This window comes from Leptopilina heterotoma, unplaced genomic scaffold (genome assembly GCF_015476425.1).
Source record: "Leptopilina heterotoma isolate Lh14 unplaced genomic scaffold, ASM1547642v1 Lhet_95, whole genome shotgun sequence".
Taxonomy (NCBI): Eukaryota; Metazoa; Arthropoda; class Insecta; order Hymenoptera; family Figitidae; genus Leptopilina; species Leptopilina heterotoma.
Window position 1 is genome coordinate 2,120,332 of NW_025111202.1, and position 27,692 is coordinate 2,148,023.

Consider the following 27,692-nt stretch of genomic DNA (forward strand, 5'->3'; position numbering starts at 1 on the left):
ACAGGAAGAAATAATTTTTTATTTATTTTTTTTATTTAAGAATTGATTACATACTAATCAATTATTTAGCATTTTAATTTATGTAGGGAAAATGCAAAATTTTGTAAAAAATTTTCCTATATTTCAAAAATTTATATCATAACAGTTTGCCTATTATTTCAAAAAAAATTTTATTAATTAAGAAGGTAAAACATGAACGTTTTAACAAATGTGTAAGAAATATTATTTTTATAATTATTATCTGCATTTAAAGCAATATAAGTAAACATGAATTTTAAGCAAAAAAAACTAAAAAAATTACTTCTTTCATAATGTTTTTTTTTGTTCTTTCTTTTGGAAAAAGATTGCATCTTTTATTTTATATATAATAGGGAATATCAACATCGTTGAGCATTTTAAAGGGATTCTTGAGCATAAACTTTTATCCACAGTAAATTATTTTATAAATACATTATGAAATGTGCACTGTTAACAAATGAAGAAAATATGTATATTCAAAAATTATCATAGATTTCGACTTTTTTTTCAAAAACATTACAAATTTTCAATAAATATTGTTCTAATATTTCGTAAAAAAAAATTTTTTAAAACTCTAAAAGCGAAATGTATTTTGCTAACAATTGCCTTGAAGTTTATAATATATTGACGAGTCTCTCTAAAAACTAGAGTACGGTTTACTATATGTAATTGTATATATATATATATATATATATATATATATATAAATACATTTATATATATATATATACTTTTGATTCTTATGTATCTAAAACTAATATTTGGATGAAATGAACGCAATTTTAAAAATTTACTCTAAGTTTCGTTTATAAATAAAATCATAATTCCTTTAAAGTTTTACGTTAAAAGTGTGACTTAAATAAATTTCATTTTATAATATTGAAATAACAAATTTTTTATAATTGTTTAAAAAGTGTTGCTAAGTCAAGGCGCAGTAGTTGTAATAAGTCTTTGTTTTACAACTGTTTTTCATCTGTTACAAATGAAAAATTTTTGTCACTGAGCAGATAATTTATTTCTTACAAATGCATTTGAAACCTCAAGTTTTGAGAGATGTGTGACGTGGGTCAGAATATGATTGTCGTGATTCTGTATATAGATGGCATCCTTCAACACTAAATATCGATATTTCTGTAATTAATTATATATAAATAAGTAAATAAATACATTTTTTTAGAATGAATATACCTAATTAAGTTTTTAATTGAAACATTTACTCACCGTCTGGCAATTCATATAGTTTTCTAGGAAGACAGTCGAAATAAGGATGACGCAGTGCATCTTCAGCGCCAATTCGTTGATCTGGGTTTAATTGAAGTAATAATGATGCCATGTTATCACCTTCAATGACATCATACAGTCTAGGAAAGGAAAGACCTAATTTTCGTATTGGATAGAAGACCAATCTGTTTGGTTTATAACCCTTTAAATGTGTTACTCCTGGCCATGTATCTTCGGTTGGAGTTCCTAAAATTTTGAATATTTTATCTAATTGATCATATGGGCAGCGTACGCCAGGAAATGTTGGAATGCCAGTCAACATTTCTACAAATATGCAACCCACACCCCACATATCAAGTGAAGTAGAATATTCAGTAGATCCTAAGAGAACGTCTGGTGGTCTGTACCATAATGTAACTACTTCGTGTGAATATGTATGCGAAGGGACAGATTTTGCTCTTGCTAATCCAAAATCTGCCAATTTAAGTTCACCTATTTCACTAATTAACAAATTTTGAGGCTTGACATCGCGATGCAGTACTCGCCTGAAATGATGAGACATTTATTAATTAATTTATCAATAGAAAAGTACAATAAAATAAGAAAATAAAATAATAGTTTCTTACCTACGATGGCAATAAGCTAAACCTCGCAAAAGTTGAAATAGAAATAGCTTGACATTTCGTGGATCCAATCCACCTCCACTTCCATACCTTTCCATATACTGCGACAAATCAGTGTGAACATACTCAAAGACAAATGTAAGCGTTTCTCGTGTATGTATTATATCATGTAGTGTAACGATATTATTATGTTTTAACTCTTTTAGAAGACTCGCCTCTCTAATGGCAGTAAATGGAGCACCTTCTTCTTCTTGTAATCTAATTTCCTTAAGGGCAACAACTTGATTTGTGAGGTGACTGAAACCCTTGAATACGGTGGCGTATGATCCCTCACCAAGTTGTTCTAATTTGATGTATGCTTCTGATTTCCCAAATGGCGAATCTCCCTAAAGAATACATTTATTAATAAAATCAAAATAAACAGTATTGTTATAAAAGGCTTTTTTACAAACATGCTTTTCAACTGCTGAGGTCAAATTACAATTGAAATTTATTCTCTTGAGGATATTTACCCCAAATGCGGAGAATCTTTTTGTTCTTCTTAGTGGAGGATCAGGACCAAGAAATACTTCAGACTTTGGACGCGGGGGTCGTCGCGGTCGCAAAATAACCTTGGCCTCCTCGCGTATATCATCATCTAATAATTTCGAATCACTCGACACAGATAGTTGTCTATGTACTCTGTCATGATCACCAACACCAGTCCATTCTGCAGAAAAAGAATCAACTTGAATAAGGGTTTCTCCAATAAATAATAAAAATAATAATAATAACAACAATTATTAAACAAGAAACAAGGTTCCAACGAAAATCAAATTTCCATGCTTTTTCCACGTTTCCCAGGTCATTTTTCAGAAAATTTCAGTAAAATTTTCAAAATTATTTATAATGCTGTAGTACCGTCTTCTTGTACATGAAATGAAAAAGAAGTATTATGTTTTCGTACAAGATTTAAAAGATTTCACTAATGTTTAAAAACTTGATAAAAAATGTGAATCTGAGAATTTTCGAAATTACCAAAGGTCTTTTACTCTTTTCCATGATTTTCAGAGAACATTTCAAAAACGCCATACCTTTTTCATTAAGTACCTATAAAACTTGATCATAAAATAATATAAATTACATAAAAATGTCCGTTTCCGAAAAAAGTCAGTCAATAGTCAAATCTTTGTGAAAAGTATGTAGTCAAATTAACTTTACCATATCTATGATCCTTATCAGAAGGAATATTCCCATTTGGTTCCAAACGATCTAAAAACTCCTCAGAATATCCATTAAAAGGTAACTGACTTCGATTTGTCACATCATCAGCTTCTTCCTTTGATATAGCTATACAATTAAAATTATGTTTTACTATTAAAAACAATTCTACACCAATTCTAACCAACAGTGTCATATGAGTAAAAATAATAATTTTACTTACATAATCTTCCAAAACTATGACTTAGTCTCTTTTTCAATTTTTGTACCCTACTAAGAGCACCACCCTTTTTATCTCGCATAGTGACCGTGCCTATTAAAATAATTTATAGTTTTTTAATTTTTGAAATATATTACCAAACAATAAGTATTTTTAAACGTCTTTCATAATCTTTAAATAAAATTTTACAGATTTTAGTATGTAAAGATGTTCTTAAAAGTTTAGAATGTTCAAATGAATATAATTCATTTATTTCTCTTTCAAATTCCACTTTTATTAGAATAATATTGTATCACGTATTAGAAAATACTGTAAATTTAATTTCAAAATTTTTAATTTACGTTTTTATTGCAGTCAGTAGTTTTTAACAATATGCATATATATTCAAAAAATATTAATCAGCTGATATATAATCTATCTCTTTTAGCAAAATTTTTACCAAATTCATGTTCGCAAAGTTGATCAACGAAAAGCCTTTTTTCGTTGATTAACTCTGTGTACTTGAATTTTGTAAAATTTTACAAGTTTTAATTCTTTCAGTTTATACCCAATCATTCAATTGGAAAATATATTAGGTATGCGAATTATTATGTTCGAAAATATAAATTATAAAAATTCAGTTGTTTTTAGAAAATTCATAAGATTTGCTTTTATAAACAAGATTTAACAAAATAAAATTTCATTGCGGTTTTTAGAGTATGTACAAATGGATATGTTAAGTATATAGGAGTAAGAATTTGTGCTAGTGTAAAAAGATTAAATTCAATTTTTCCTTTCATTACTGAAAAATATTTATTTTTTGAAATAATTATTTTTATATAGAAAAATTAAATACAGTAGGAAATTATTTTAAATCTCTTGAGACATTAAAACTTGTATTTATATTTATATATATATATATATATATATATATATATCTGTTACGAAATTTTCTACTCAAACAACACATTAATTTTTCAATCAATTTGATTAAAAGTTGACATACCGCTTTAAAAATGTATGTAATATACTAAACCAAATTAGATTTATGAAATAGATTTAAATAATATTAGTTAAAATAGAGAATAAGCCAATTTTTTTTTATAAAATTGAAATATCAAAATTTTCAAAATGATTTTTATTAGATTATTATTAAAAAACCTTTTATATTAAAGTATTTTCATAGGTAGTATTAAATAACATTTTAGAATAATATTATAAAATATTATCCAAATTGAATAAAAAGAGTATTTATTGTATTAAAATATGTATAAATTAATTTTTGTAAACGTTTATTTTCATTTAATACTACAATTTGGAAGAATTGAAGAAAAATGTACTCTATAATAATATTGTGCAAAAACTCAACAAAAAAAAAGTGGAAGAAAATCAAAATTTTTTTAATAAATATATACAATTATTTTACTTGAAATTTTACATTTCAACAAATGAATCCATAAATCTTTAATGGATGAAAAATAATAAATGTTAATAAACTTACCCTCCTTACTCTTAGAGGCCACTGAGCTCTTGTCTTGACAATACATGATTATTCATTCGTTTTTATGGACGGAAGACATCGCATATGGGCGGTGACGCACTGCACGATGTAGGTATTGTGTTCAAACTGTTGAAATCTGTCAACTCCTTGACGCCTTAAACTTTAAATCACGATTTCTTTTCTAATAATAGACTTTTTTAATTTCTTTTACATATTCAGCACCATAGAGCCTTTTAAAATTAAATACAATTTTTATCTATTACTATTTCTTTAGCTCCTACATTATTTTAAAACATAATAAAAATCAGAGCTAAACACAAGCATTTACTGAAAGCCTACTAGCAAAAACATAGTGGTTGTTTATAACTCTCATCTAATAACACACATGTAACTATCAACAAATAATTTCTCCATTATTGACTAAGAAGAGTTTTTCAAGTATTCTGTTTATAACAACTTAACACACATCAAATTATATATCAATATATATATACTAAGTATACTGTCATGAAATTGATAGTGCTCCCAATAATTTTAAACCTTAATATAGACAGTATATAGACTTTGTCAAGTACATAAAGGCACCTTCACACACGTGTACAGAGAGCAGCACTCTTGAACGGAACGTAAACGTAACGATTAACGAAACAATGCCAAAATCCTATTGAAGAAAGGCCTTTAGTCGGTCCGCACTGGCAAGTGTGGAATGAGCATCATCTTCTTCTTCTTCTTTATGGAGCGTTTACACCTTCTGAAAAAATTGTCCAGAACGGAAAATTTACATTGGAGTAAGAGAGTCAGATACACAGTCTGTCTTTCTTACTCCAACGAAAAACTTTCCGTTCTGGAAATTTTTACCGAAGGTGTAAATGCTCCCTTACTACAATAAATTGTAGTTAATGTGGCTTCGAGAAATCAGGCCAATTCTATTGGAATGAGCATCATTGTTTACTCTGTTTTAAGGCCAACGCAGAATAGATCTGTAATCGGAACCGCAATCGTAAGCGTAACCGTAAGAATGAGTTAAAGAAGGATAGGTATATTGTTTATCCTTCTCTAACTCATTCTTACGCCTACGGTTACGATTGCGGTTCCGGTTACAGATCTATTCTGCGCAGGCCTTTACATTTCGGAGGTTCCGGTATACAGTGCTCCCAGTATTAGGCTGAAGTCCCATGGCAGCGTTTTGCGTTGCGTTTTGTAACTAGGCCATGAGTGCAAATATAGCAAACATATATCTCCATCTCTCTCACACTCATGGCCTAGTTACAAAACGCAACGCAAAACGCTACCATGGGATTCCAGCCTTAGGCTGTGTTTACATGCTTGCGTTCAAACGCTGCGTTTTGCGTTGAGCAGTGAGTGTAAAAAAGGACAGATGTATATGTCTTTCTTTCTCTATCTCATTATTCAACGCAAAACGCAGCGTTCGAACGCAAGCATGTAAACACTGCCTTAGCGATTTTTTTTTTTGAAATGGCAACAGTTTTTCGGCTTGGCGCGTGGCGCTTTTCGCATTCCATGTCAACTTATTTTTTTCACATAGGGAGCATTTAAAGGCCTTTCTCCAATATGTTCCTAAAACTCTGCGTCTGTGTCGGTTGCTATTAAAGGCCTTTCTCCAATAGGATCCCAAAACTCTGCGTTTGGGTGGAGTCCCATGACAGCGTTTTGCGTTGCGTCGTAATGGGAGAGAAAAAGACGCAAATATACGTTTGCTGCATTCTCTCTTATTACAACGCAACGCAAAACGCTGCCATGGGACTGCGGCCTGCTTCTACAACAATTTTTTTTTTCATCGAACAAGATGCACTGTTAAAACCATACAAAATAGTTGCGGGCGCATTGTTTTCACGCTCATGTCGATGAAAGAAAAGTTGTTGTAGAAGCAGCTTCAATGCTCCTTTACACCTTCTGTAAAAATTGTCCAAACGGAAATTTTACATTGAAGTAAGAGAGACAGATATACAGTTTCTTAAAGGTGCCGTCCCATGTCGGCGATTTTTTTTTCGACAGATGGCGCCGAACGCTCGAGACTTACTGGCAACACTGAGTGTTCCTTGGTTAGATGAATTTTCTACTCACCATTCCCAACACTGAATGTCTAAAAGGGATCTCAGTCGTTTTTTACAAAGACGATTTATAAATATTTAGGAGTAGATGATTGGTAACATCTTGAGTGATAAAACATGGCATCCGCGACGGTGTCGCAAAATGATGTTTTGCACCAGTTTCCTGTTAATAAATTGATTCGAGTCGGTTACTACGAATTAGAAAAAACAATCGGTAAAGGAAATTTTGCTGTTGTTAAAATGGCGACCCATGTTGTAACAAAATCTAAGGTATGTCTTTGAATAAAAAATTTCTTTCTTTGGCTGTACACTTTTGTTCTTTATATATACATATATATAATTGTAATATATATATATATATATATATATATATATATATATTATTTTCTCCAATATTCACTTTTTTAGCCAATTTCTCAGTAATCGATTAAATTATAATTTTTCATAATCAATCCCTTATGTGTGTCATTATTTAAAAAAGCTTTATTACATTCTTTCCAAATCATTTAATTTTTAATCTAACGAATGAATGCTTGAGAAGATATTTGTTGATTAATAAACACATGATCTACCTTACGTCACAATTGTAGTACAAGCTATTTATTTTCTTTTTCAATTATTTTTCAATATACATTACTTTTTTTATTGAATAATTAGCCATTTACATATATAAAATATATTAACAATTGTGCAAACAATTACTTTGAGCTATTATTCAAACGTATCACATCATTATATACAAATCATAATTATGATAATTCAGGCTTTGAACCAGTAAAAAATTCATGTAAATTCCTGAAACTATAGAAACGATTTAAAAATTACTTTTTACAGGTTGCCATAAAAATAATAGATAAAACCAAATTGAATGAAGAAAATTTAGCCAAAATTTTTCGTGAAGTTCATATAATGAAAAAGTTACGACATCCTCATATTATCCGACTCTATCAAGTAATGGAAACAGAAAAAATGATTTATTTAGTCACAGAGTATGCACCTGGTGGTGAAATATTTGATCACTTGGTTCGAAATGGTAGAATGGTCGAACCAGAAGCAAGACGAGTGTTTCGTCAAATAGTTTATGCAGTGCGTTATCTCCACCAGCAAAGAGTGGTTCATCGAGATCTAAAGGTGAGACAGTAAATCATTTAAATTTTCACTAAATCAAGTGCATTTATTCAATATTTGTTTTTCTTTAATAATAAACAGGCTGAGAATTTACTACTTGATGCAGACAATAATATAAAATTAGCCGATTTTGGATTTAGTAATGAATATACACCAGGTATACCTTTAAGTACGTGGTGTGGGTCACCACCTTATGCTGCACCAGAAATATTTGAAGGTAAACATTATGATGGACCACGAGCAGATATTTGGGTAAGCAAACATTTTTCACTTTTTGCAAAAGCATTTCACATCAATCATCTTTTTCTTTCTTGATTTACAACACATACATAGTAATTGTCAACTAATTATGTCAAATTATTAAAAGGTAATTTTTAAATAAAAAATTTTTACTGATAAAGATAAAATGTTTTTTATTGCAGAGCCTAGGAGTTGTTTTATATGTACTTGTTTGTGGAGCTTTGCCATTTGATGGACCTACTATGCAGTTACTAAGATCAGTGGTTATAGCTGGAAAATTTAGAATACCATTCTTCATGTCTGCTGGTAAACAATTAATATTATTTAATTTATGTATTTGTTGCTTTCAAATTTATTTTTACTGTCACTATAGACATTCAAAATAGTGTTTATTTGATATTACATACTATCTTTTAATATTAATAAAGACTTGAGTTGTGTCATTCATCAACTGACTTTATATAATATAATTTTTTAATTTCAGATTGTGAAAAATTAATTAGGCACATGTTGGTGGTTGAACCAGAACGGCGTTTAAGTATCTCACAAATTTTACTGCATCCTTGGATGTGTGGCGATAATGTAAAAGAATCAAAATCAGGAAGGTAAATTTCTATGTTTGACTTGAACGTTATGATTGAATTTTTTCCCAAGATGTTAAAAATTGATAAATTTGATTTTATTTATTTATTATTTAGATCTAGCCCTGAAATTTCTCCGCCTCAAATAAATCAGATAGTCATTGAAAGTATGCTGAGATTGCCTGGTCTAAGTGCTGATACCTTACTGCAATCGGTACAAGGAAATGCTTTCGATCATGTTTCTGCAATATACAATTTATTGGCAGATCGATTGGAAACTGCTATAACGAGCTTACCTACCATACAGAGCATACCTGTAGATTATGCAGATGATGACGCGCATCAATTAGAAAAGGTATTATTACTAAAAATAGGCTAATATTCTACAGTGTCAATTTATTATTAACTAATTGATTTTAAATTTAGTTTGGTGAAACAGAAGCAGAAGCTGATGAAAGAAGCAACCTTCAGTTACCTGTGTGTGCGCCAGATCATGCTATAAGAAGACATACTGTCGGTCCAGGCGATACATCTTACCAACCACCTGCATTATATTCTTTTAATTGTCCATCAGGTTTTCCCCCTTCACAACTCCTTCCTATATTGCAATGCAATAATGTATTACCCCACACGAATCTCCCCCTCAATCTTCCTCTAGTTCAAAACCAACCGCCTCAAAACTTTCAAATAAAGGATCAGCATTTATTGAAACCGCCTACTGTGATGGGAGCCAGTAAGTTTATACATATTTACAAAAACATAACAATTCCAAATTATATAGTCCATGCATAAACTGGAAAAATACGACACAATTAATAACAATAAATAATTTTGCAGCCAGCAGTTTTGGAAGAAGGGCATCAGATGGGGGTGCTAACCTTCATGTTTTTTTTCAACAGCAATATGGTTCCGGGAGTAGAGAGGAAAGGAGTCATCCTGGAAGTAGAGAACATTTGCAACCAGTAAGTGTATATTAATATATATATATATATATTCTCTCCGTGTATAATAATAATTTATTTATAAGTAACACGACATCTGTCAACAATTTAAAAGGCTAAATTAGAAAATTTAGTAACATATATTATTATTGCTTTGGATTGTTGTTTGTCATTCGTTCGACTTTATGAAAATGGCCGATATTCAAAATAATAGTGAGATGAAAAAAATTATTCAATTTTTCTCTAAATAATCTAAAAGCTGTAGCGAATTAGAAATTTTTGCGAATTAAAAAAAAAAATTTAATCTTTAATTTTATGGTTGAAAAATTAATTGTACAATACAATTTCGGTGCTAACTTAATTTAATCCATACAGTCGGGCAGTCCAACTAATATACAGTGTACTCAATCGTTGAACGTTGGAAGTAGTGCTGAAAATAATGGAGCAAACAATACGTCAGGGGGAAATGACAGAAGGAGGCGCAGTGGTTTAACGGCAGTTATGCAAAGGCCAGGTATAAAATTCACATTACTCTTTTAGTTTTTGCCTCTGCTTTTGGTGTGAAGATAAAATTTATAGTCTATTATATTATTTTTTTTTCTTAATTTGTTGCTTTTTTCTTAAAATTTCAAACTGTCATTCATTTTTTATATCTAATTATAGATATATTTAGTATTATTTATGATTTATGATTTAAGTTATCCAATCTTTAAGTGTAGATAAATATAACACTGATTCCATCAGTATGAAAATAAAACAGTGCATTCATTGTTGTTGATTTAGAGAACATGTCAACAAAATTAATTTTCACACTTTGTATACACTACAGTAGTTTATTAGAAAAAGTGCGAGAAAATTTCCAACTGCCAGGATTATCAATTAGCACGTATAATTAGCTTTGCACATTAATGAAATAAATCTTAAATATGTATAGCAAATGAAACTTGGAAAATATTCATCAACTTTTAAATTTGTTGTTTGCTAAAATTATGAGTAGTTATTTTACTTTTTTAAATAAATTCAAATGTTTAGTGTTGAATTTTATGCATTCAGTGTTGTTGTTTATTGCTTCATACACATAAACATTGTTTACTTTGGAAATTATAAAAATTCCCGACACTATAGGTTTTACTAAAAAAAAACTTTACTGTGTAGTTTTTTTCTATATGAAAAGAAAGAAAATTCTCGTTTGCACAGCTTTAGTTAGTTGTCTTGAAATATATACTTACTTTCTCTATAGACACAGTAAGAAAATATTACAATTTATTTATTTATTATATTATTTCAGAATTGACTATGATACAGAAAATATATTGATAATAAATACATATTATTATTATTATTATTATTATTATTATTATTATTATTATTATTACTTTCTTGTAATACTAGTGTCTGTTTAATACTTTTTTATTTATTGAGTGTTTTGTTATTTGATTTTGCATGATTTTATTATGTCCACTGCACTCCTACGCCTCGATCACTGGTAATTTGCATGTAGTTATAAACCCGGAACTCGTAATGGAAGTGGAAGCTAGGATGAATAGAGCTTATCTTCCATCAAGGTTGCTGCCGTCACATCTTAGGACGTCAGCACATCATAGGAAATCCTCTTTATATCCTATCACTGGTAATTTTATTGTATTTGTGTACTATTTAAGGTGGTATCCGCGCGCAATATCATTTTTTCTTTCATTTTTCACAAATTTAAAAATAAACAATTTATTCAATTGGGGCAAATGACGTTTAGAAATGATTTCTGCAAGGATACTATTTTAATTAAGAGCATCAGCATGTGGTAAGAAATAATGTTTTTTTATTTAATTATTCTGTTAAACATTTAAAAAGAAAATCTTGATCATATTTCAATCGCATTGACATCTTTAAGAATTATCACTTTTTTTAATAGAAATAGGAATAGAAAAAATATTGTTTGTGCATAATAAATTCACGTTAATTTTTGATTTATTAGGGTCTAGGGATTCTTACAAAGAACCAACTGCACACGTAGCGTCTGAAAGATACTCACCCGTCAGACGCGCTTCAGAAGGTTCAGGACCTCCTGGGCCAGGAATTCAGGCACTTCAGCAAGAATATCAGCAACTACAAAGGCTAGCTTCTCCATCTCATAGTCCCGTTAGCATTCCTGGTTCTCCTGTCCATGAAAGAGGTGTTGCTGCAATCACACAAGGTAAAATTGTTATTTAATTTTTTCTTTTTATTATTATTATTATTATTATTATTATTATTATCATTATTAGACACTGCATCTATAAATCAATACAATTCTATTGTTTAGGGCTTAGTGGACTGACTACAACTTCAGTGCAAGGTAGTATTGTTCATGGTACTCCAACTCAACCACCAGCGACGCCTTTGGATCTCAGTCCACTTCGACACCATCGATCTCCAGCAACTACTCCTGTCAGTTATTCCCCGAGTAACAGTCCAGCTTTAGACATGATTCAAGAAGAACATCCTGTGGATTTTCCAAGGGTAACTACTTTTAATTGCAAACAAAAAGAATCCAAAATAATTTATTAAAAGCAGTTTTATTTCTTCAAGTCTTGACTATTTAAACTTGACAATAATCTCTATAGAAGAACACGTTGAACATGTTGATAAACAAAAAATATTATTTAATTAACAACTCAATTATGATAAATATAAATTTTTCACAGGTGCCACCACAAATTTCGGTAACAGATGTCTTGGGAGGACAAGTAGTTTTAGTGGGGTGCTCACCATCACCTTCTCCATCGCCTGATTCTTTAGAAGACGTATTACCAGAATATAATCCTCTTCCTAGATTTATCATATCAGAGCTTTGTGATCCTTCACTACCCAGCATCACTCGAGGAATTGGCAGGCCTCTTAGTTCTCCGATCCCAACAGAAGTAGAAGTTACTTTATCTGATGAATCTAGTAGATTGAATTCAGAAACAATATTAGGTCGAGTTAAACAAATTATAGATGCTAGAGCGCCACCTAAAGGTTTCATTTTTTCAAGGGAAGAAATAGAAGGTGGAGGATTCAGTTTAGAATATCCTGGCGGTGTACAAATTGAATTAAGGGTATGTGAATCGGAGGAGAGAGAAGTCAAAGGTATAAAAATGCGTAGAATTAGCGGGGACCAAGTGCAATACAGTCAGCTGTGTCAACAGTTGATTTCTTGCATTACTGTTTGACGACAACAAGAGCAACACCTTAATTATTATTATTATTATTATTATTATTATTATTATATTTTATTTTCTTACATTCCTGGTGCCACACACCACAAATTGTTTACAGTATTGCACAGCATGCTGCATATTTGATGAGTAATCTTCTTTTATTTTATACCGACAAACGCTTTTAAAAATATTATTAACTAATTGATTTAGAAGATATAGTATATTAAAATGTTAATAAAAAAAGTTAACGGAGCACTTTAAATTTTGAAATATTATTATAAACAAATAGTCATGTGAAAAAATTATACTGGACGTTGGCATTAAGTGATTTAGAATGCTTTATTATTCAAATGTCATTTTGTAATGGAAGAAAGAGCAAAAGAAATGCGCTAATCGATTTTGATTAGCGTGTTATTCAAGCAAAGCGCTCCAATTGTTTTGTTATCGCATATGTAATACGACATATTTTAGTTTATTCGTTAAACAAAATAATTATATGAAAGAATATCAGGAAGTAATACATGTCTATAAATAGTGTTCGTAATATTTAATAATGCAAAATGATTGCATAAATGTATTAGCAAATTAGTAGAGTTCATTCACTCACCATTTTAAATGTTGAAAATTTTTATTTCCATAAGCTGCGATATTGAAAAGAGATATATATATATATATATATATATATATATATTTCATCCAAAGCAGTTGTTGATTTATGCCTAATTAATTACATATATTTGGCAATTAATATTAACCCTTAAAGCACACACACTCGTTGAAAATCTTACGTTCGATACACACTGGGTGATTTATATTGAAAGCTTAATAATTCAATTCAAATTGATGAAATTTAGTACATTTTTTTTAATCTGTAGGCAATTTTCTCAGAAACGTAAAAAATATAGAGTGAACCTTTTAAGGGTTAAAAAAAATGTCCCATCTTATAAACCATCATACTATTTGATCTCAAAATTTTATTCAAATACATTTAAAAAAAATTTTAAATATGCGCAATATAATTTCCTATTATTTATTATATATTTATAATATAGGTACATATTTCCTATTAAATATTATTTTTAAATAAATAATAGATTTTTATTGTATTTTTAAAATGACTCAAATTTTTAATGAATACAGTCAAGAACTATAATAATGAAACCTCAAATTTGATTGTTTCCAAAATTAATTCTAACTTTTAACCTACACGCATGTATCTTTGATAGAGATTATAATTTACTATTTTTCAGCAGATAAATTATAATTAATCAACACAGTATCATTCTATTATCAAAGTTTCTTTTACAAACGACAATGAGACAACCATTTAGAAAAATATATATAAATATATAACTTTAAGAAAATATTTTTCATATTTAACAAAAGAATATGTATTAAAATTATTTATTTCTTGGTATCTATGATTGGTTATTTATTAAAAATATTAATTTATTTGCTATTATCAATATTTTTTAGTATAATATTACTGTTTAAATGATTTTTCCCCTATTTTTCTTATATAATTGTCAAATATGTGTATTTTATTAAGAAGATTCAAAATAATTTAATTCTGTTAGGTATTTTCTAATATAGACCACACAACGGCTTTGGGTGTATAAATATATTTTACAAAAGGGTGCTATAATACTTTTTAAAGGCTCTATGATTATTGTTTTCGATTTGATTTGAGCTCTTAATATCATTCAAAGTTTTATAGCTTTTATATATATATTTTTTCATATTAAAATTTCATAAAAATTATATTTTTAAAAGTTTTTGGATCTACTTAAGGGGGCGTTCAAAAAATACGTAACGCTATTTTTCGGAAATTTGGACCCCCCCCTCCCCCATGTAACGCAATGTTGTATACATTAGCGCCATTTTTTCTGCTGACCGTAACAAATAGCTTGACCCCCCCACCCCCCTAAAGCGTTACGTATTTTTTGAACGGCCCCTAACATATACTATATAGAGTTGGTACAAATTTCTTATTTCAGTAATATTATTAATAATATTAATAATAATAATAATAATAATAATTATTATTATTATTATTATTATTATTACTATTATAAAAATAATAAATTAAAGTTTATAATCTCAAGTTCTAACCATTGTCCTTACATTCAGACGAACTATTTTAATTTGCATTGATTTTAATCAAGTGAAATTTATTTTAGTAAAATAAAAGTATATTTTTCTCATAGCCTACTAACTTGATTGTTTCAAATACAAAAATTTAATTGACACAGTAATAAAATGTTTTTTTGCTCAAATAAATAAATAAATAAATAAACAAATAAGATATTAGACTATCAGACAAATATATCTTTTTTGAACACAGCGCAGCGCATCGAAAGTGCGGTATGCGTGTGTGTGTTGGAAAAAATAGTATGTGCAACTCGGGAGGAAAATGATTTCCAAGTCTTTTTCTCCCCAGATGCACAATACACTATTTTCTATATGTACATGTTCATTTATTTATCATTTGAAAATGTTATACATAATACGTATAATATGTTCAAAATTAGAAAAATGTTTAATTTTGCAGGTTAATTATATAAAACTTTGAATGGAAACTTGGAATTTTTTTAATTTAAGGGGAAGTGACACCTTTGAGGCCTCTTTTGAACCTGTTTTTCATGAATTTTTTTAAGACACGGGAATAAAGTAAACAAAATTTGGTTTTGAGGGATTTATTTGTTAACTTTTTAAGTTTACAAAAATATATTTATACGTAAAAAAAGTTTAAATTTGTTGCCTATAGAGGGCGCCGAAGTTGGTCTTCTTTCTCTGCAGAGCAAATCGGTGGGCAAGATTCCAGTTAGACCGTTTAATCTAAATGAAAAATTCAAAGTTTTTCTGAATCTGAGATATATTTAGCTTTCGAGTACGTAGGATATTTTAGAAATATTAATTTTTGTGTATTTAGCAGTTGTTTGAAGTAAAAAGTCGATTTTTAAGACGAAAATTTGTCAAAAAATCTGTTGCCAAAAAGAAACAAAGAAACCAAAAAAAAATCCGTTACGTACTCGAAAGCATTAGTAAATGCCCATAAAAAAAAACTTTGTCCGAAGTCAATCCGATCAAAACTGTTCCTGGCTAGACTGCCCACCGTTTTTAAAAACGTCATTTCGAGAAAAACGCGTTTAAAGTTTTGAAAGCACTTGAAGCGCTCTTGGAAACCTTTTGCAGATTTTGATTTTTTTCACACAAAAAAATTTCGAAACCATCCCTAATGATATAATTTCTATTCTACACATTATAAAGTATCGTTTAAGCAAAAAAAAAAAAATTCGATTTTTTTTCGGGTCAAAGGTGTCACTCCCCCTTAATACAGTTATTTGATTTCAAATTTTTAAGTAAATTTGTAAAGAAAGTTTATAAATTAATAATAGAAATCATTTGATCTTTTTAAACTCGCAGTGAAGTAAATAAAAGCTTATTTGTAAAAGATTTACTTCTTTATATAATTTCATTCTAGGCCTTTTTATAAAAATATTTAAGTAATCTTTGACAAAAAAAAATAGAGTGTAATAAATATTTCTTAAGTGTTTTCGAGAAATTAATTTAACAAAGTATTTATAATATTCTAATTGAATTCAATTAATTTTCACGTTAAACACTTTGTTAAATTAAATATTCCATATATATATGTATATGAGTGTGTTTAACGAAACACTATTAATAATAGAGATTATTGTCATTAACATAAGGCAAAGAAATAATAGACTTTTTTTTAAATATTTAAAAAGTGAAAGTAAGTGTAATATGGCTTATGTGTCTGAAAAAAATATATATAATTTTTGCAAACGTCTTTTTTCATGTCTTTACATACATATATATATATATATATAGTTTCAAATGGTTAAAATGAACTTTGCACAACAGAGAAATGTATAAAAATACGTGTATATAAATAATAAAAATATTGTAAATATTTCTTAAGAAGAAATGTACATAGATAATAAAACCAGTTTAAAGCTACTCAATTTAAATCAGCATTATACAATTTATTTTTATGAAAGAAACGTGCATAAAAGTCAATAATTTTATTATAAATATATGCAACTTATACAGTAGGAAAGTAGTTTACTTTTTTTAAAAAAGTAAAAATAAAAAATTTCATTTACGCGATAAATATATTAATTGAAGTAGCTTTAAATTAATTCCATAGCATATATATGTACAAACAGTTTACTGGTTGAATGTATGAACTTTATGTAATTTGTAAAAATCAGAAATTTTTTACCTAATAATTGTGATTAGTTTTTCATGTATTTTATTATTGACTTATCACCATCCCCAAATAAGAGTAGGTGTTATAAACGTCAATTTATTCGTTTATAATTTCCACAATTATTTAATAATTTTTTTGTCTTTGATTTATTAAATTAATAATATGTATATAATATGGCAAGCTGCGAATATTTTATGTTAATATATTTCATTTTTTTAAAGTGTAATACATATCACGGTATATAATATATAATTTATACAATAATTGAGGATAACTCGACACAAATATAATTAAAAAACTTTAATAATTTAAGAGTCATATATTTTACAACGCAGCCATCGGTTATTTATATATATATATATATATATATATATATATATATATATATATATATATATATATATATATATATATATATATATATATATATATATATATATATATATATATATATTTATAAAAACAAGTAAAAATTTAGTAAAAACTTTTACTAATTATAATTATAATTATAAATAATTATAAATAATTATAATTTTCTTTTATAACAGAATTATAATATTATTTGTTAATGTTCTGAAATTGAAATATATGTTTATTAGAAATTCACTTTCGTTTCCTCCATATTAAATGTAGGAGGAGATTCACTAAAGAATTACTGCTATCGCTATCGAAAATAAACAAACGATTGGACAGTAAGTAAATGAAGGAGGAACAGAGTATGAAAGAGGGGAGAAGTAATGCTCCGCCCGCTTTAAACCAAAACTCTTTCATTTCACTTTAATTTCTTCTTTAGTTTTCTCAAGTTTTCTCCTGCACGTGTTGATTTAACTTTCGTACATTTTTAAATAATTAATTTTCAGTACATTTATTCTATAGAATGTTTAAAAAATACAAGAAATAAGTTCATTGAACATATAGATATTATTTTACAGTAACTTTATTATGTTGCTATTTAATTTATTTTAATAGAAAAAGACAGGTAAAAACACCATAATTTTGGGGGAAAAACCTTAATTACATTTCAATTTTATAATGAAAACTTGAAAAAGAATATACATGACGTATATATAATTAAAAACGCACTTATATGGAACACAGAAAATGCCGCGGAAGAAGAAGGTACCATCTCTCATCAGTGAAGATGATTACGGATTTGAAGAAAATTATAATAAAGAAGGATTTAGTAATCGAGCACCAAGAAATGCTGCTAATGCACGAGAACGAGCTAGAATGAGAGTATTAAGTAAAGCTTTTTGCCGATTAAAAACAACTTTACCTTGGGTACCAGCTGATACAAAACTTAGTAAATTAGACACCCTTCGTTTGGCATCAACTTACATTGCACATCTTCGATCAATCTTATGTAATGAAGCAAGTTCTGAAATTTCAAAATCAGTATCTTTGACCTTGGTGAGTATTTGTAAAAATGCTTTTTTTTATTAAGCTATATCTATATATTAATAATGCAAATATTATATTGAATATTTGTAATTTATTTCTAACGATAATTAATTTTTTTCAATATAATGTTCACATTTTTGTTCGCTTGCAAGCAACTAAATTTTCTGCTATATAATTTAATATCTATTATAACATTATTCTTTCATTATACACCATCATTCGCTTATATATGGTTATTTATACATAAAAAGCAAAATATTAGACGTTTCGCTCCAGATGAATTCAATCTAAATCTTAAGATATATACCGAGAGTTACAGAATTTGCCTCTCTGTTTATTCTAAACCAGGTGGCTCAAATCAAATATATGACTCGTTCGTTTTTACATGTTTGAAATTTTTTTTTAATTTTATCTCTGTTGCGTACAAATGTTGCATTCTCTACTAAAAGTAACAAAAAAAATTAATAACATCATCCAAAAAAAATTCGAATTTTTTCTCTCTTATATATTTATATATAATGATAAAATCATTATTTTATATTATAAGATATTCTTACTGTAACTTGTTCAAAATTATTTTCATCATTTTAATTCAATTATTATTTCCCCGAATTTTTAACTATAGAATTTCTCTTTAAATCAATTAGTTTTTAATAATTTAAAAAAAAAAGTTTTTTGAGAATTTTCAAATCCATTTGTTTACAATTTAATTATACAAAAAATTTCGATTATTCACAGGAAAAAAAAAGTCTGACTCCGTTTACACCTTAAATTCAGCCTCAAAAATAGGCTGAAAGTATAAGACTTTTTTTTAGTGTGTTCGGAAATGATTAATATTTTTAATTATTCAATTATTATCATCTAAAATTTTAACTGAAATTTAGTTTTAAGTCAATATAGAAAATTCTACGAGAATTCAATAATTTAAATATAAAAATAAATAATTAATTGAATGAAATAATTGAATGTTTCTTAAAATTTAATTCTTATAAAGAAATTTATCAACAAATTTTTAAATGATTGAATTGTTTCGACGAATTTTAATAAAATTTTGAAGAGAATAATTATACATTTCTCGCAGAATTCGATTAAAAAAGGTATTAAAAATAATTGGAATTCTGCAATGATGAGTTTTATTATTTATATGAACATAATTGAATTCCTAAAAAGAATTTTTGTTATTTATGAAAATAATTGAATTGTTGCGAAGAAATTTATAAAAAATTTGTAAATAATTGAATTCATGTGAAATTTTTATTATTTATGGATATAATTAAATGTTTGCGTAGAATTTTATTAAAATTTTCTTTAAATAATTGCATTCTTTTGGGAAATTTGATTCAAATTATTAGTAGATAGATATTGAAAATGAATGAATATTGAGGAAAATGTTTGAAATATTTTTTGTGCTTTTAACATATAAAATTCTTTTATAAATCCATTATTTTTGATAATTAAATAAATACATTATATAAAAAATGTAATGTAATGTAATGTAATAAAAATCTCTGAATTTCCTGACTTGTACGGCAAAACTCTGATATGTGCTATATATACTATAAGGCTATTATTTTAAAAAGTTTATGGAAAAAATTCCTTTAATTATTATAAAAATTCAATGAATTTTGAAACAAAAAGTGCATTTGTTTTTTAAAATTATGTACACTAAAATTTTTAACTAACGTTTCAGTCTTGGCCTTTTGTTGTTCAGAATGGCAGTCTACCAATTTTGAGCAACAATGATTCTACAACAAAGGAAGTTTCTATTTCGGGCAACAATTGTTTGCTTAAGAATCGTTAAATTTAGAACGATACTACAAATTTCGCGGAAAAAATGAAAGTCAATAAATTATAATTACATATCTTCATGTTAAATTATTTTTAAAAAAAGTTTATATATATATGTATAGCTTATAGGATGGTCCACATTTCTTAAAAGTTGGAATTTCTCATTTTCCGCATTAAAATTATTGTACAATATTATATATATAATAATACAGTACGGAACCTTGATTATCCTATACTGGTTCGAATATAAATATAATATAGAAATTGCATACAGTAGAACCTCGGTTATCCGAGCCTCGATTATCCGAGATTCCGGATTATCCGAGGCACTAAACATGATCGGATAATGCGGAATAACTCGGATAAAACGAATCGAGCGACTAAATTTGGAAAAAAAATTTTACAAAACCACTATTTGTGATCATTGCATTTCAAATTTCGTCCATTTTTGTCGTTTAATATTATTCTAACACTTTAAACACATGAAAAATAATTTAAAATAATGAAATTTTCATTTGTTCCGTGTTATCCGAGTTTTCGATTATCCGAGGCACCTCTTCCCCACATTACCTCGGATAATCGAGGTTCTACTGTAATTATTTTCGTTTATATTTATGAAGAAATGATTGTTTTGCACTATTAACCCTAGAAGGAGTAACTGAATTTACTCACCCTCTATAAGGAGTAACTGGGGTGTCCAGACACCCCAAGCTTTAAACTTGTTTTATAAGGTTTCTATTTGACGTAAAAAAAAATTACGTGTAGTGAATTTGATTGATTTTTTAGTAAGGAAAGCAATGGTTTCATTCATTTTTTGATAAATTTGAAAAAATTTTAAATAATGGCTAAGATTTGAAAGCGAAAAAATCATTTTTTAATTTAGAGGCGTACGTATTTTAAATATTGCGTAGGGTGTCTATTAGACACTCCAGTTACTCCTTCTAGGGTTAAATTATGACATTTATTTATGTCTTATTCGTTTAGGTATTTACGTCGTTAATAATCGCAGTGGTTAATCAATAAAATTTCTTTATTTTTATGAGATTTTTGTAGCAATAGATGTAAAAATTTAAAGTTTCTGTTAACATGCGAACAAGAAATTTGGATATAAATGAATTACACAGTTCGGATAATTGAGGTTCCACTCTAATATACATATGTATTAAATTTGGTGCACTACAGTGTTATTTATTAATTCGCAATTCCACGTTTAACGAAATAAGCATCATCCTACTAAATTAGTAAATAAATAATTAATTAAATATACATGTATATAATTTTTTTAGTATCCGCTACCTGCGAGTTATATAAATACTGAAGAAAAAAGTTTATTTGATTTAAAGACAATAGTAATACATTTTTGTTTTAAAAACAGTTTATACTCTCACAAGAAAAGCACTCATGCAGGAAATATCTATTAAAAGATATAGAATATGAAAAGTAAAATAAACAAAATAAAGAGGAAGGAAAGGACCCTTCTTGTAAATGAAAGCTAAAATAACATATTAAGTTCCACGCAGTTATAGCATATATATATAGTATATACATTTACTAAAAGAGAAATATTCAATGGAAAAAATTGTCTTTTATAATAAATGTCACTTCCGGAATATTGTCAATTTATTGTATATATATATAATAAAAAATACCATATTAGGCTTCAATCTAATTTTTAACAGTAAAAATATTCGTTTAAAGTTTCTCTTTAAAATAAGAAAAATATATATCTATAGTTCTTATGCGCGCTTTCCTGTGCAAAATTGTTTTTGCGTGATTATTAAATTCTGAAAATAAATAAATATATACTATAAATACTTTTAAACAAAAATCTTTCAAATACTCACAATAATGTATTTGATTAAAATATCAGTCTGTTGGTCTTCTTTTTATTGATTTACATATATATGAATTTATACATTATTTATAAAATACTGTCATCAATTTGAATTTTAAATACTTTTTTTTAATTAAAAATTATAGATATTACACTGAAAAAAATTTATTCTTTTCAAATATAAACATAATAAACAAGTATAATCGTTTATTTGAATAAAATAAATTTTTCTTTAGTGTATCAGTAAAATTCTATCTTAATTTTTTTTAAAATTTAGAACAATATGTATATATATTGAAAAAATACAAAATTATTTTTATTTAATATATGAGGCATTCCATTTCAAAACGACCCCCTTCGTAAACAATTGCCAATGTGTAAGACAATTTTTAAATGAATATTTCTTCCATTCTGTAGAACCAAATTACTTTTTATATTAGTGATTTCGAAAGTAGAATTTCTGAACTTTCTGATAATAAAAAAATATATTTTTTTAATAATTTAATTTAAATAGAAAATTGAGTTTGAAAGTTAAACTTTGAAAAATCTCAAAACACGTTACCTCCGATTTTAATAAAATTCATATTAAACGAAAGCTTGAATATTCTTCTTTTTATTTATCAAACGATAATAATGGACATTTGAGTGGATTTTGAGAAAATAATTAAATTTCACAAACATTTCGAAGGTTATTATGCATAAATTGGGAAAAACAAATGCCGCCCTATACTTAAGAAATGGTTTTCTCATATATAACCTTCGAAATGTTTGTGAAATTTAATTATTTTCTCAAAATCCACTGAAATGTCCATTATTATCGTTTGATAAATAAAAAGAAGAATATTCAAGCTTTCGTTTGATATGAATTTTATTAAAATCGGAGGTAACGTGTTTTGAGATTTTTCAAAGTTTAACTTTCAAACTCAATTTTCTATTTAAATTAAATTATTAAAAAAATATATTTTTTTATTATCAGAAAGTTCAGAAATTCTACTTTCGAAATCACTAATATAAAAAGTAATTTGGTTCTACAGAATGGAAGAAATATTCATTTAAAAATAGTCTTACATTGGCAATTGTTTACGAAGGGGGTCGTTTTGTAATGGAATGCCTCATATGTATGTTCTTCTTGAAAGATAGTTTTGAGATTTGTGTTTCGCAAATAAAATATGAACCATTTTAATCTACTATTTTCAATTATAATCTTTTTTAAATGGCTTCTGAACAAAATCCTCTTAGAAAATAGAATAATTCAGAAATATCTCAAACTTTGAATTTTCCCTAAAATTTAAAATTAAATTAAATAAGAAACATTTAAAAGTATATTGTTTTCTTATATCCACTTATTTTTATATTAGATTAATATTTTGTAATTTCTCCCGAGCTTGTAATTTTTTAACTATAATGTTTAGTAAAAAAAATAAATGGTAATAATACTTTAAGGTTCAGGAGCAAAAATATATTTAATAATGAAAAAAATGTATTTTTTATTTACAAGTAAAAAAAATTCATTAAATGTTTACACCATCATTTCTTACTGCACATGTATTTCTAAACTGTAGCATTTGTCAAATTATAAATTTAACATAATCAATTGAGTTATTCAAATAAGAATAACTTTCATCTTTCAAGTAATCCAGAATGATATATTTTAATTTTAAAAATATATTTAATTTTTAGTATTATGTTATATCATCATTATTCAATTCGATTATATATGTAAAAAAATAATCTGCACAACAATTATCGATTATTATTACGTCGTGAAGAATTTCTCAATTGTTTTTCAATTTCAAATTGGCGAAAGTCGGCTCTCTGGAGAAAATCTTGTTTTTCTAAATAACCGTCTTTTCCTCTATTGTGAGAATTTATTTCTTCTTCTATGTCCTCTTGTTTCTTAAAATTGTCCCAATCCATTTTAGACTTTTCTAACGTGTTAATTTTCGTCTTTTTCTCAAGGCGACCCAAGACAGAGGATATGCCACCACCACCACCACCACCACCAATCTTTCGAATCCCTCGATCCTTGTTTTTAATAACCGCAGATAAATTTGTTGTATTTTCATAATTAGAAAGTTTGCTTTTCGTGGAATGTGCTGCCTTATTTTCTACAACAATTTTTTCATCAGCAAAAATAGTCGATGTAACAACACTATTATCAATTTTGGTTTTTAATAAACATTTATCAGATTCTTCCGTTTTATTTGTCATTTTAGATGTTGGTTTAGAAGATGGTGCTGTAAATTAAAAATAAATATCATCCTTTTATTACTCCCATTCTAATTATATATTAAATTCGCTAAAATATAAAGAAATAAGTTAAAGTTACTTTATTATGTTCTTGGGTATATTTCTTTGCAGATATTTTGTTGAGAAGAACAATTTTCATTCATATTCAAAATTTTACGTACCTGAATCTTTCAAAAAATCAGCCCACAAGGAATCAGCTCTTTTCTTTTGTGCTGCATCATCATTAGGCTTTTCATTTTCAAAGACAGTCAATTTATCATCTGAAAGAGATGTTTCTTGATTCTTTAAACGTTTAGACATTGTGTCTTTTGACTTTTTGGAACGTTTTTTAATTCCAACTTTTTTACTACTCTGAATAAACGTATCTTCAACTTCACTCTCCTTATCAGATTCTTCTTCAGATGCACTGCTTTGTCCTTCTGGTAAATAATCTTCATCGTCCTCATCCGATTCAGCAAGAAGTTGATTCTTTTCAGACATTTTACTAAAATAATAAACACAACATACATTTTATTTTTAAAATTATTAACTTGTTGGATATAATTAAAATTTATTTAAAAATACAAAAATAAATAAGGACCTATAATAATAAAATACCTAATGAAAAATCCTTGAGTTCCGTATATAATAATTGTAATAATAATTTATAATATTGTATTATTATAATGTAAAATATTATTTTTTTTTTTTTTTTTAAGATAAAAAATACATAAACTGCAGCAATCTATATCATTCTCTAAACATAGAATAACAAAACGTTCAGTTGGACTGTAACTGTGTATAGGCTAAGAATATTTTTATGTAAAGGCCTTTCTCCAATATTATCTGATGCATGCGTTGGGTATTGGTTGCTATGGTAACCACACAAATGCTAAAGGCCAACGCACAATAGATTCGCGAAAGTCGTTTGCGAACGAGATGCATGAGATTGGAAATCACACAAAGATATCTCTGTCCTTGTCTAATGTTTGCGAAGCGGTTTTGCTTAGGTCTTTTGGTTGAGAGAGTTGTGAACTCGACATAAGCTCTAGTTTTCTCGTGAATAGCTACAGCTCTATAAGTATGGTATAGTATATGATGGACTACAATATTTGTGTTTATTTCACAAGTCACATTTTTTTAAAAAACAAGAATTCTGTCTTAAAGGTAGATCAAAATATTGAAAATTTTAAAAAATGACGACTTCAAAAGAATTAAACATGGCTCGCAAAAGTCTTATCATATCCTTGGGTGAAAATGCTAAGGTGTAAGTTAGAAACACTCCTATTTCTTTGTAGGTAGCAGCTCTTTAATTTGAATTTAGAGATTATTTATTTATGTATGTGACCTATCAATTTTATTGAATAGAAAGAAATTCAATTGAAAGAAAATACTAAAATAGATTAAGCTTCATAAATATTTTAATACATTGCTCAAAAATAAATAAAAAAATAGTTTTAAATAATAAAGTTTCTTTTAAAAAGTACCTACACATTTCTATTTGAATGTATATTAAAAATAATGTTAGGTATGTAAATGTTTTTTACATATTTAATATGTATTAAACAAATTTTATTCAATAGCAAAATATCGATTCTTATAAAATAATAAATTTATTTAAATATAATAAAATTCTTGATTATTATTTTCAGGTATTTCGAAAAGATGAAACTATGGTTCCAAATGAAGGTAGAGTAGATTCAATCAAAATATTTAAGAGTGAATTTATAAATAATAGGTTTAACAATAAAAATAAGCACCATATTTTTAACGCCACAAGTGACAATTTTAAGAAGAAATTATTATTATTATTATTATTATACATATCAGATAAATTTTTAATAAAAAATTCATAAAACCATTTTAAAAAATTTAAAAGATTGTACCTAAGCGACACCATAAACAATTAAATAAAAGAAAATTGAGTTCGTTGTGAATTTATAGGATTTTAGGAAAATCAACACAGAAGCTTATAATAATAATAAACAAATATAAATGTGTTACAGACAACAAAGGAAGAGTTTGATTTTGAAGCTCGTAATATAATGTCGGAAGATCAAGTTCATCTACACAATGAATTTCTTTTATGTTTATTTAATAAAGTGCAAGGTCTTGCTACGTCAACAACGATTCGACCTACAAAAATTAACAATAATTATTGTGCTTTACAAAATCAGAAAGAGAAAAAATTACGTTTAAAACGCAAATATAAAACCGACAAATCTAATTTCGAGGTAAGAATTTTATTTTTGTTTGAAATAATATTTTTATTTAAAATGGTCACATTCTCACTATAAAAATAAATAAATAAAATATTTGTTTTTCTTATGTTTTGCAGCCGGCAGATATGTATGTTGAAGTTTTGAGTCAAACATCGTCACCAGTCGGAGACGAGCCTATAGGTGCAAATCGTTCAAGTGCTCAAGAACTAATACTTCCAGATAGAACTTTTGTTTTGGCCAGATTAATGTTAGCAGCATGGGAAAACAATATGGATGGAGCTGAAGAAAGTACAGCTCATATAATTATTGCTGCAACTCATATTTTTTTAAAAAACATCATTACTGCAATTATCACTAAAAAGAAGGGTTTCTCAGTACGCGACAAAACTTTTATTTACAATATAGGTGAACCTGTACCAAGTTCATGGAAGAGAAATTCTACTTTCGCTCATCAAAGTTGGTGAGTGATAAAAATTGCAATTAATTATGACAATCGGTCTGAGAAAAGAATTTTAAAGGAAGAAAATTTTCAATTTTAAAATCTAAAAATTTTAATTTAAAGTTATTGGTCATTGTATTGTTTTGTAGTATACCACCACCGACTCTCAGTGAGACAGAGGGTCAAATACCATCAGTAAAACCTAATTTAGAAGAAGCAGAACAAGCCGTAGCTCTTTCCTTAGCCTGTGCCACGCAAACTGTGCTTCCTTCTCCACCTTCAGTTTCTATAGCGGACTTGCAAACAATTTTAAAGGTATGCGCGCAAGTATTTAAATTCAAAATATATTTATTATTATATATATAAATTAAAAGAAAAACAAAAATGGATGTCTTTAAACACGTAGATTTTATTTTAGGTGTATAAAAATCTTGTCAACAATCACACATTGTATGCCACAAACGTTGAACGCCTCTTTACTTTCAATACACATTCTACATGGGAAGACTTGGAATCACGGAAATTACTCCGTCGTAGTTGTAAAACTTGATTGCATTTCATATATTTATGAGAATGTTAAAATATTAATTTAAATAAATAATTGTAAATCAAATTGTTTCTTAAAAAGATGACATTTTT

General features: G+C 27.3%; 5 protein-coding genes across 7 annotated transcripts; 3 read left to right on the plus strand and 2 right to left on the minus strand.

The window, feature by feature from the left end:
- Positions 1–275: 275 nt before the first annotated feature.
- On the minus strand, positions 276–5,305 carry LOC122512207 (cyclin-dependent kinase 14). Its single transcript, XM_043627921.1, has 7 exons — positions 4,763–5,305; positions 3,286–3,375; positions 3,063–3,191; positions 2,375–2,571; positions 1,866–2,248; positions 1,240–1,784; positions 276–1,149 (listed from the first exon to the last, which is right to left on the minus strand). The coding sequence occupies exons 1-7, from the start codon at positions 4,806–4,808 to the stop codon at positions 1,058–1,060; spliced, it is 1,482 nt and encodes a 493-aa protein (XP_043483856.1). The 5' UTR covers positions 4,809–5,305; the 3' UTR covers positions 276–1,057.
- A 1,529-nt stretch (positions 5,306–6,834) lies between these two features.
- Positions 6,835–13,572, plus strand: LOC122512187 (serine/threonine-protein kinase SIK3-like). Of its 2 annotated transcripts, XM_043627894.1 has the most exons (13): positions 6,836–7,104; positions 7,669–7,965; positions 8,044–8,214; positions 8,385–8,508; positions 8,687–8,807; positions 8,901–9,138; positions 9,210–9,516; positions 9,621–9,745; positions 10,100–10,238; positions 11,226–11,354; positions 11,697–11,915; positions 12,024–12,220; positions 12,406–13,572. In XM_043627894.1, the coding sequence occupies exons 1-13, from the start codon at positions 6,952–6,954 to the stop codon at positions 12,910–12,912; spliced, it is 2,727 nt and encodes a 908-aa protein (XP_043483829.1). In that variant the 5' UTR covers positions 6,836–6,951; the 3' UTR covers positions 12,913–13,572. The 2 variants fall into 2 exon arrangements, with proteins under 2 accessions (XP_043483830.1, XP_043483829.1); XM_043627895.1 differs by lacking the exon at positions 11,226–11,354 and having other exon boundaries at positions 6,835–7,104.
- A 4,317-nt stretch (positions 13,573–17,889) lies between these two features.
- LOC122512188 (transcription factor 21-like) lies at positions 17,890–21,595 on the plus strand. Of its 2 annotated transcripts, XM_043627896.1 has the most exons (3): positions 17,890–18,119; positions 18,239–18,550; positions 20,232–21,595. In XM_043627896.1, the coding sequence occupies exons 2-3, from the start codon at positions 18,242–18,244 to the stop codon at positions 20,340–20,342; spliced, it is 420 nt and encodes a 139-aa protein (XP_043483831.1). In that variant the 5' UTR covers positions 17,890–18,119; positions 18,239–18,241; the 3' UTR covers positions 20,343–21,595. The 2 variants fall into 2 exon arrangements, with proteins under 2 accessions (XP_043483831.1, XP_043483832.1); XM_043627897.1 differs by lacking the exon at positions 17,890–18,119 and having other exon boundaries at positions 18,136–18,550.
- Positions 21,596–23,625: 2,030 nt separating this feature from the next.
- LOC122512191 (craniofacial development protein 1) lies at positions 23,626–25,200 on the minus strand. The gene is made up of 3 exons (XM_043627902.1): positions 25,011–25,200; positions 24,575–24,897; positions 23,626–24,400 (listed from the first exon to the last, which is right to left on the minus strand). The coding sequence occupies exons 2-3, from the start codon at positions 24,891–24,893 to the stop codon at positions 23,907–23,909; spliced, it is 813 nt and encodes a 270-aa protein (XP_043483837.1). The 5' UTR covers positions 24,894–24,897; positions 25,011–25,200; the 3' UTR covers positions 23,626–23,906.
- Positions 25,201–25,469: 269 nt separating this feature from the next.
- LOC122512190 (transcriptional adapter 1-like) lies at positions 25,470–27,666 on the plus strand. The gene is made up of 6 exons (XM_043627901.1): positions 25,470–25,659; positions 26,045–26,081; positions 26,399–26,626; positions 26,731–27,074; positions 27,203–27,368; positions 27,472–27,666. The coding sequence occupies exons 1-6, from the start codon at positions 25,589–25,591 to the stop codon at positions 27,601–27,603; spliced, it is 978 nt and encodes a 325-aa protein (XP_043483836.1). The 5' UTR covers positions 25,470–25,588; the 3' UTR covers positions 27,604–27,666.
- Positions 27,667–27,692: the final 26 nt, after the last annotated feature.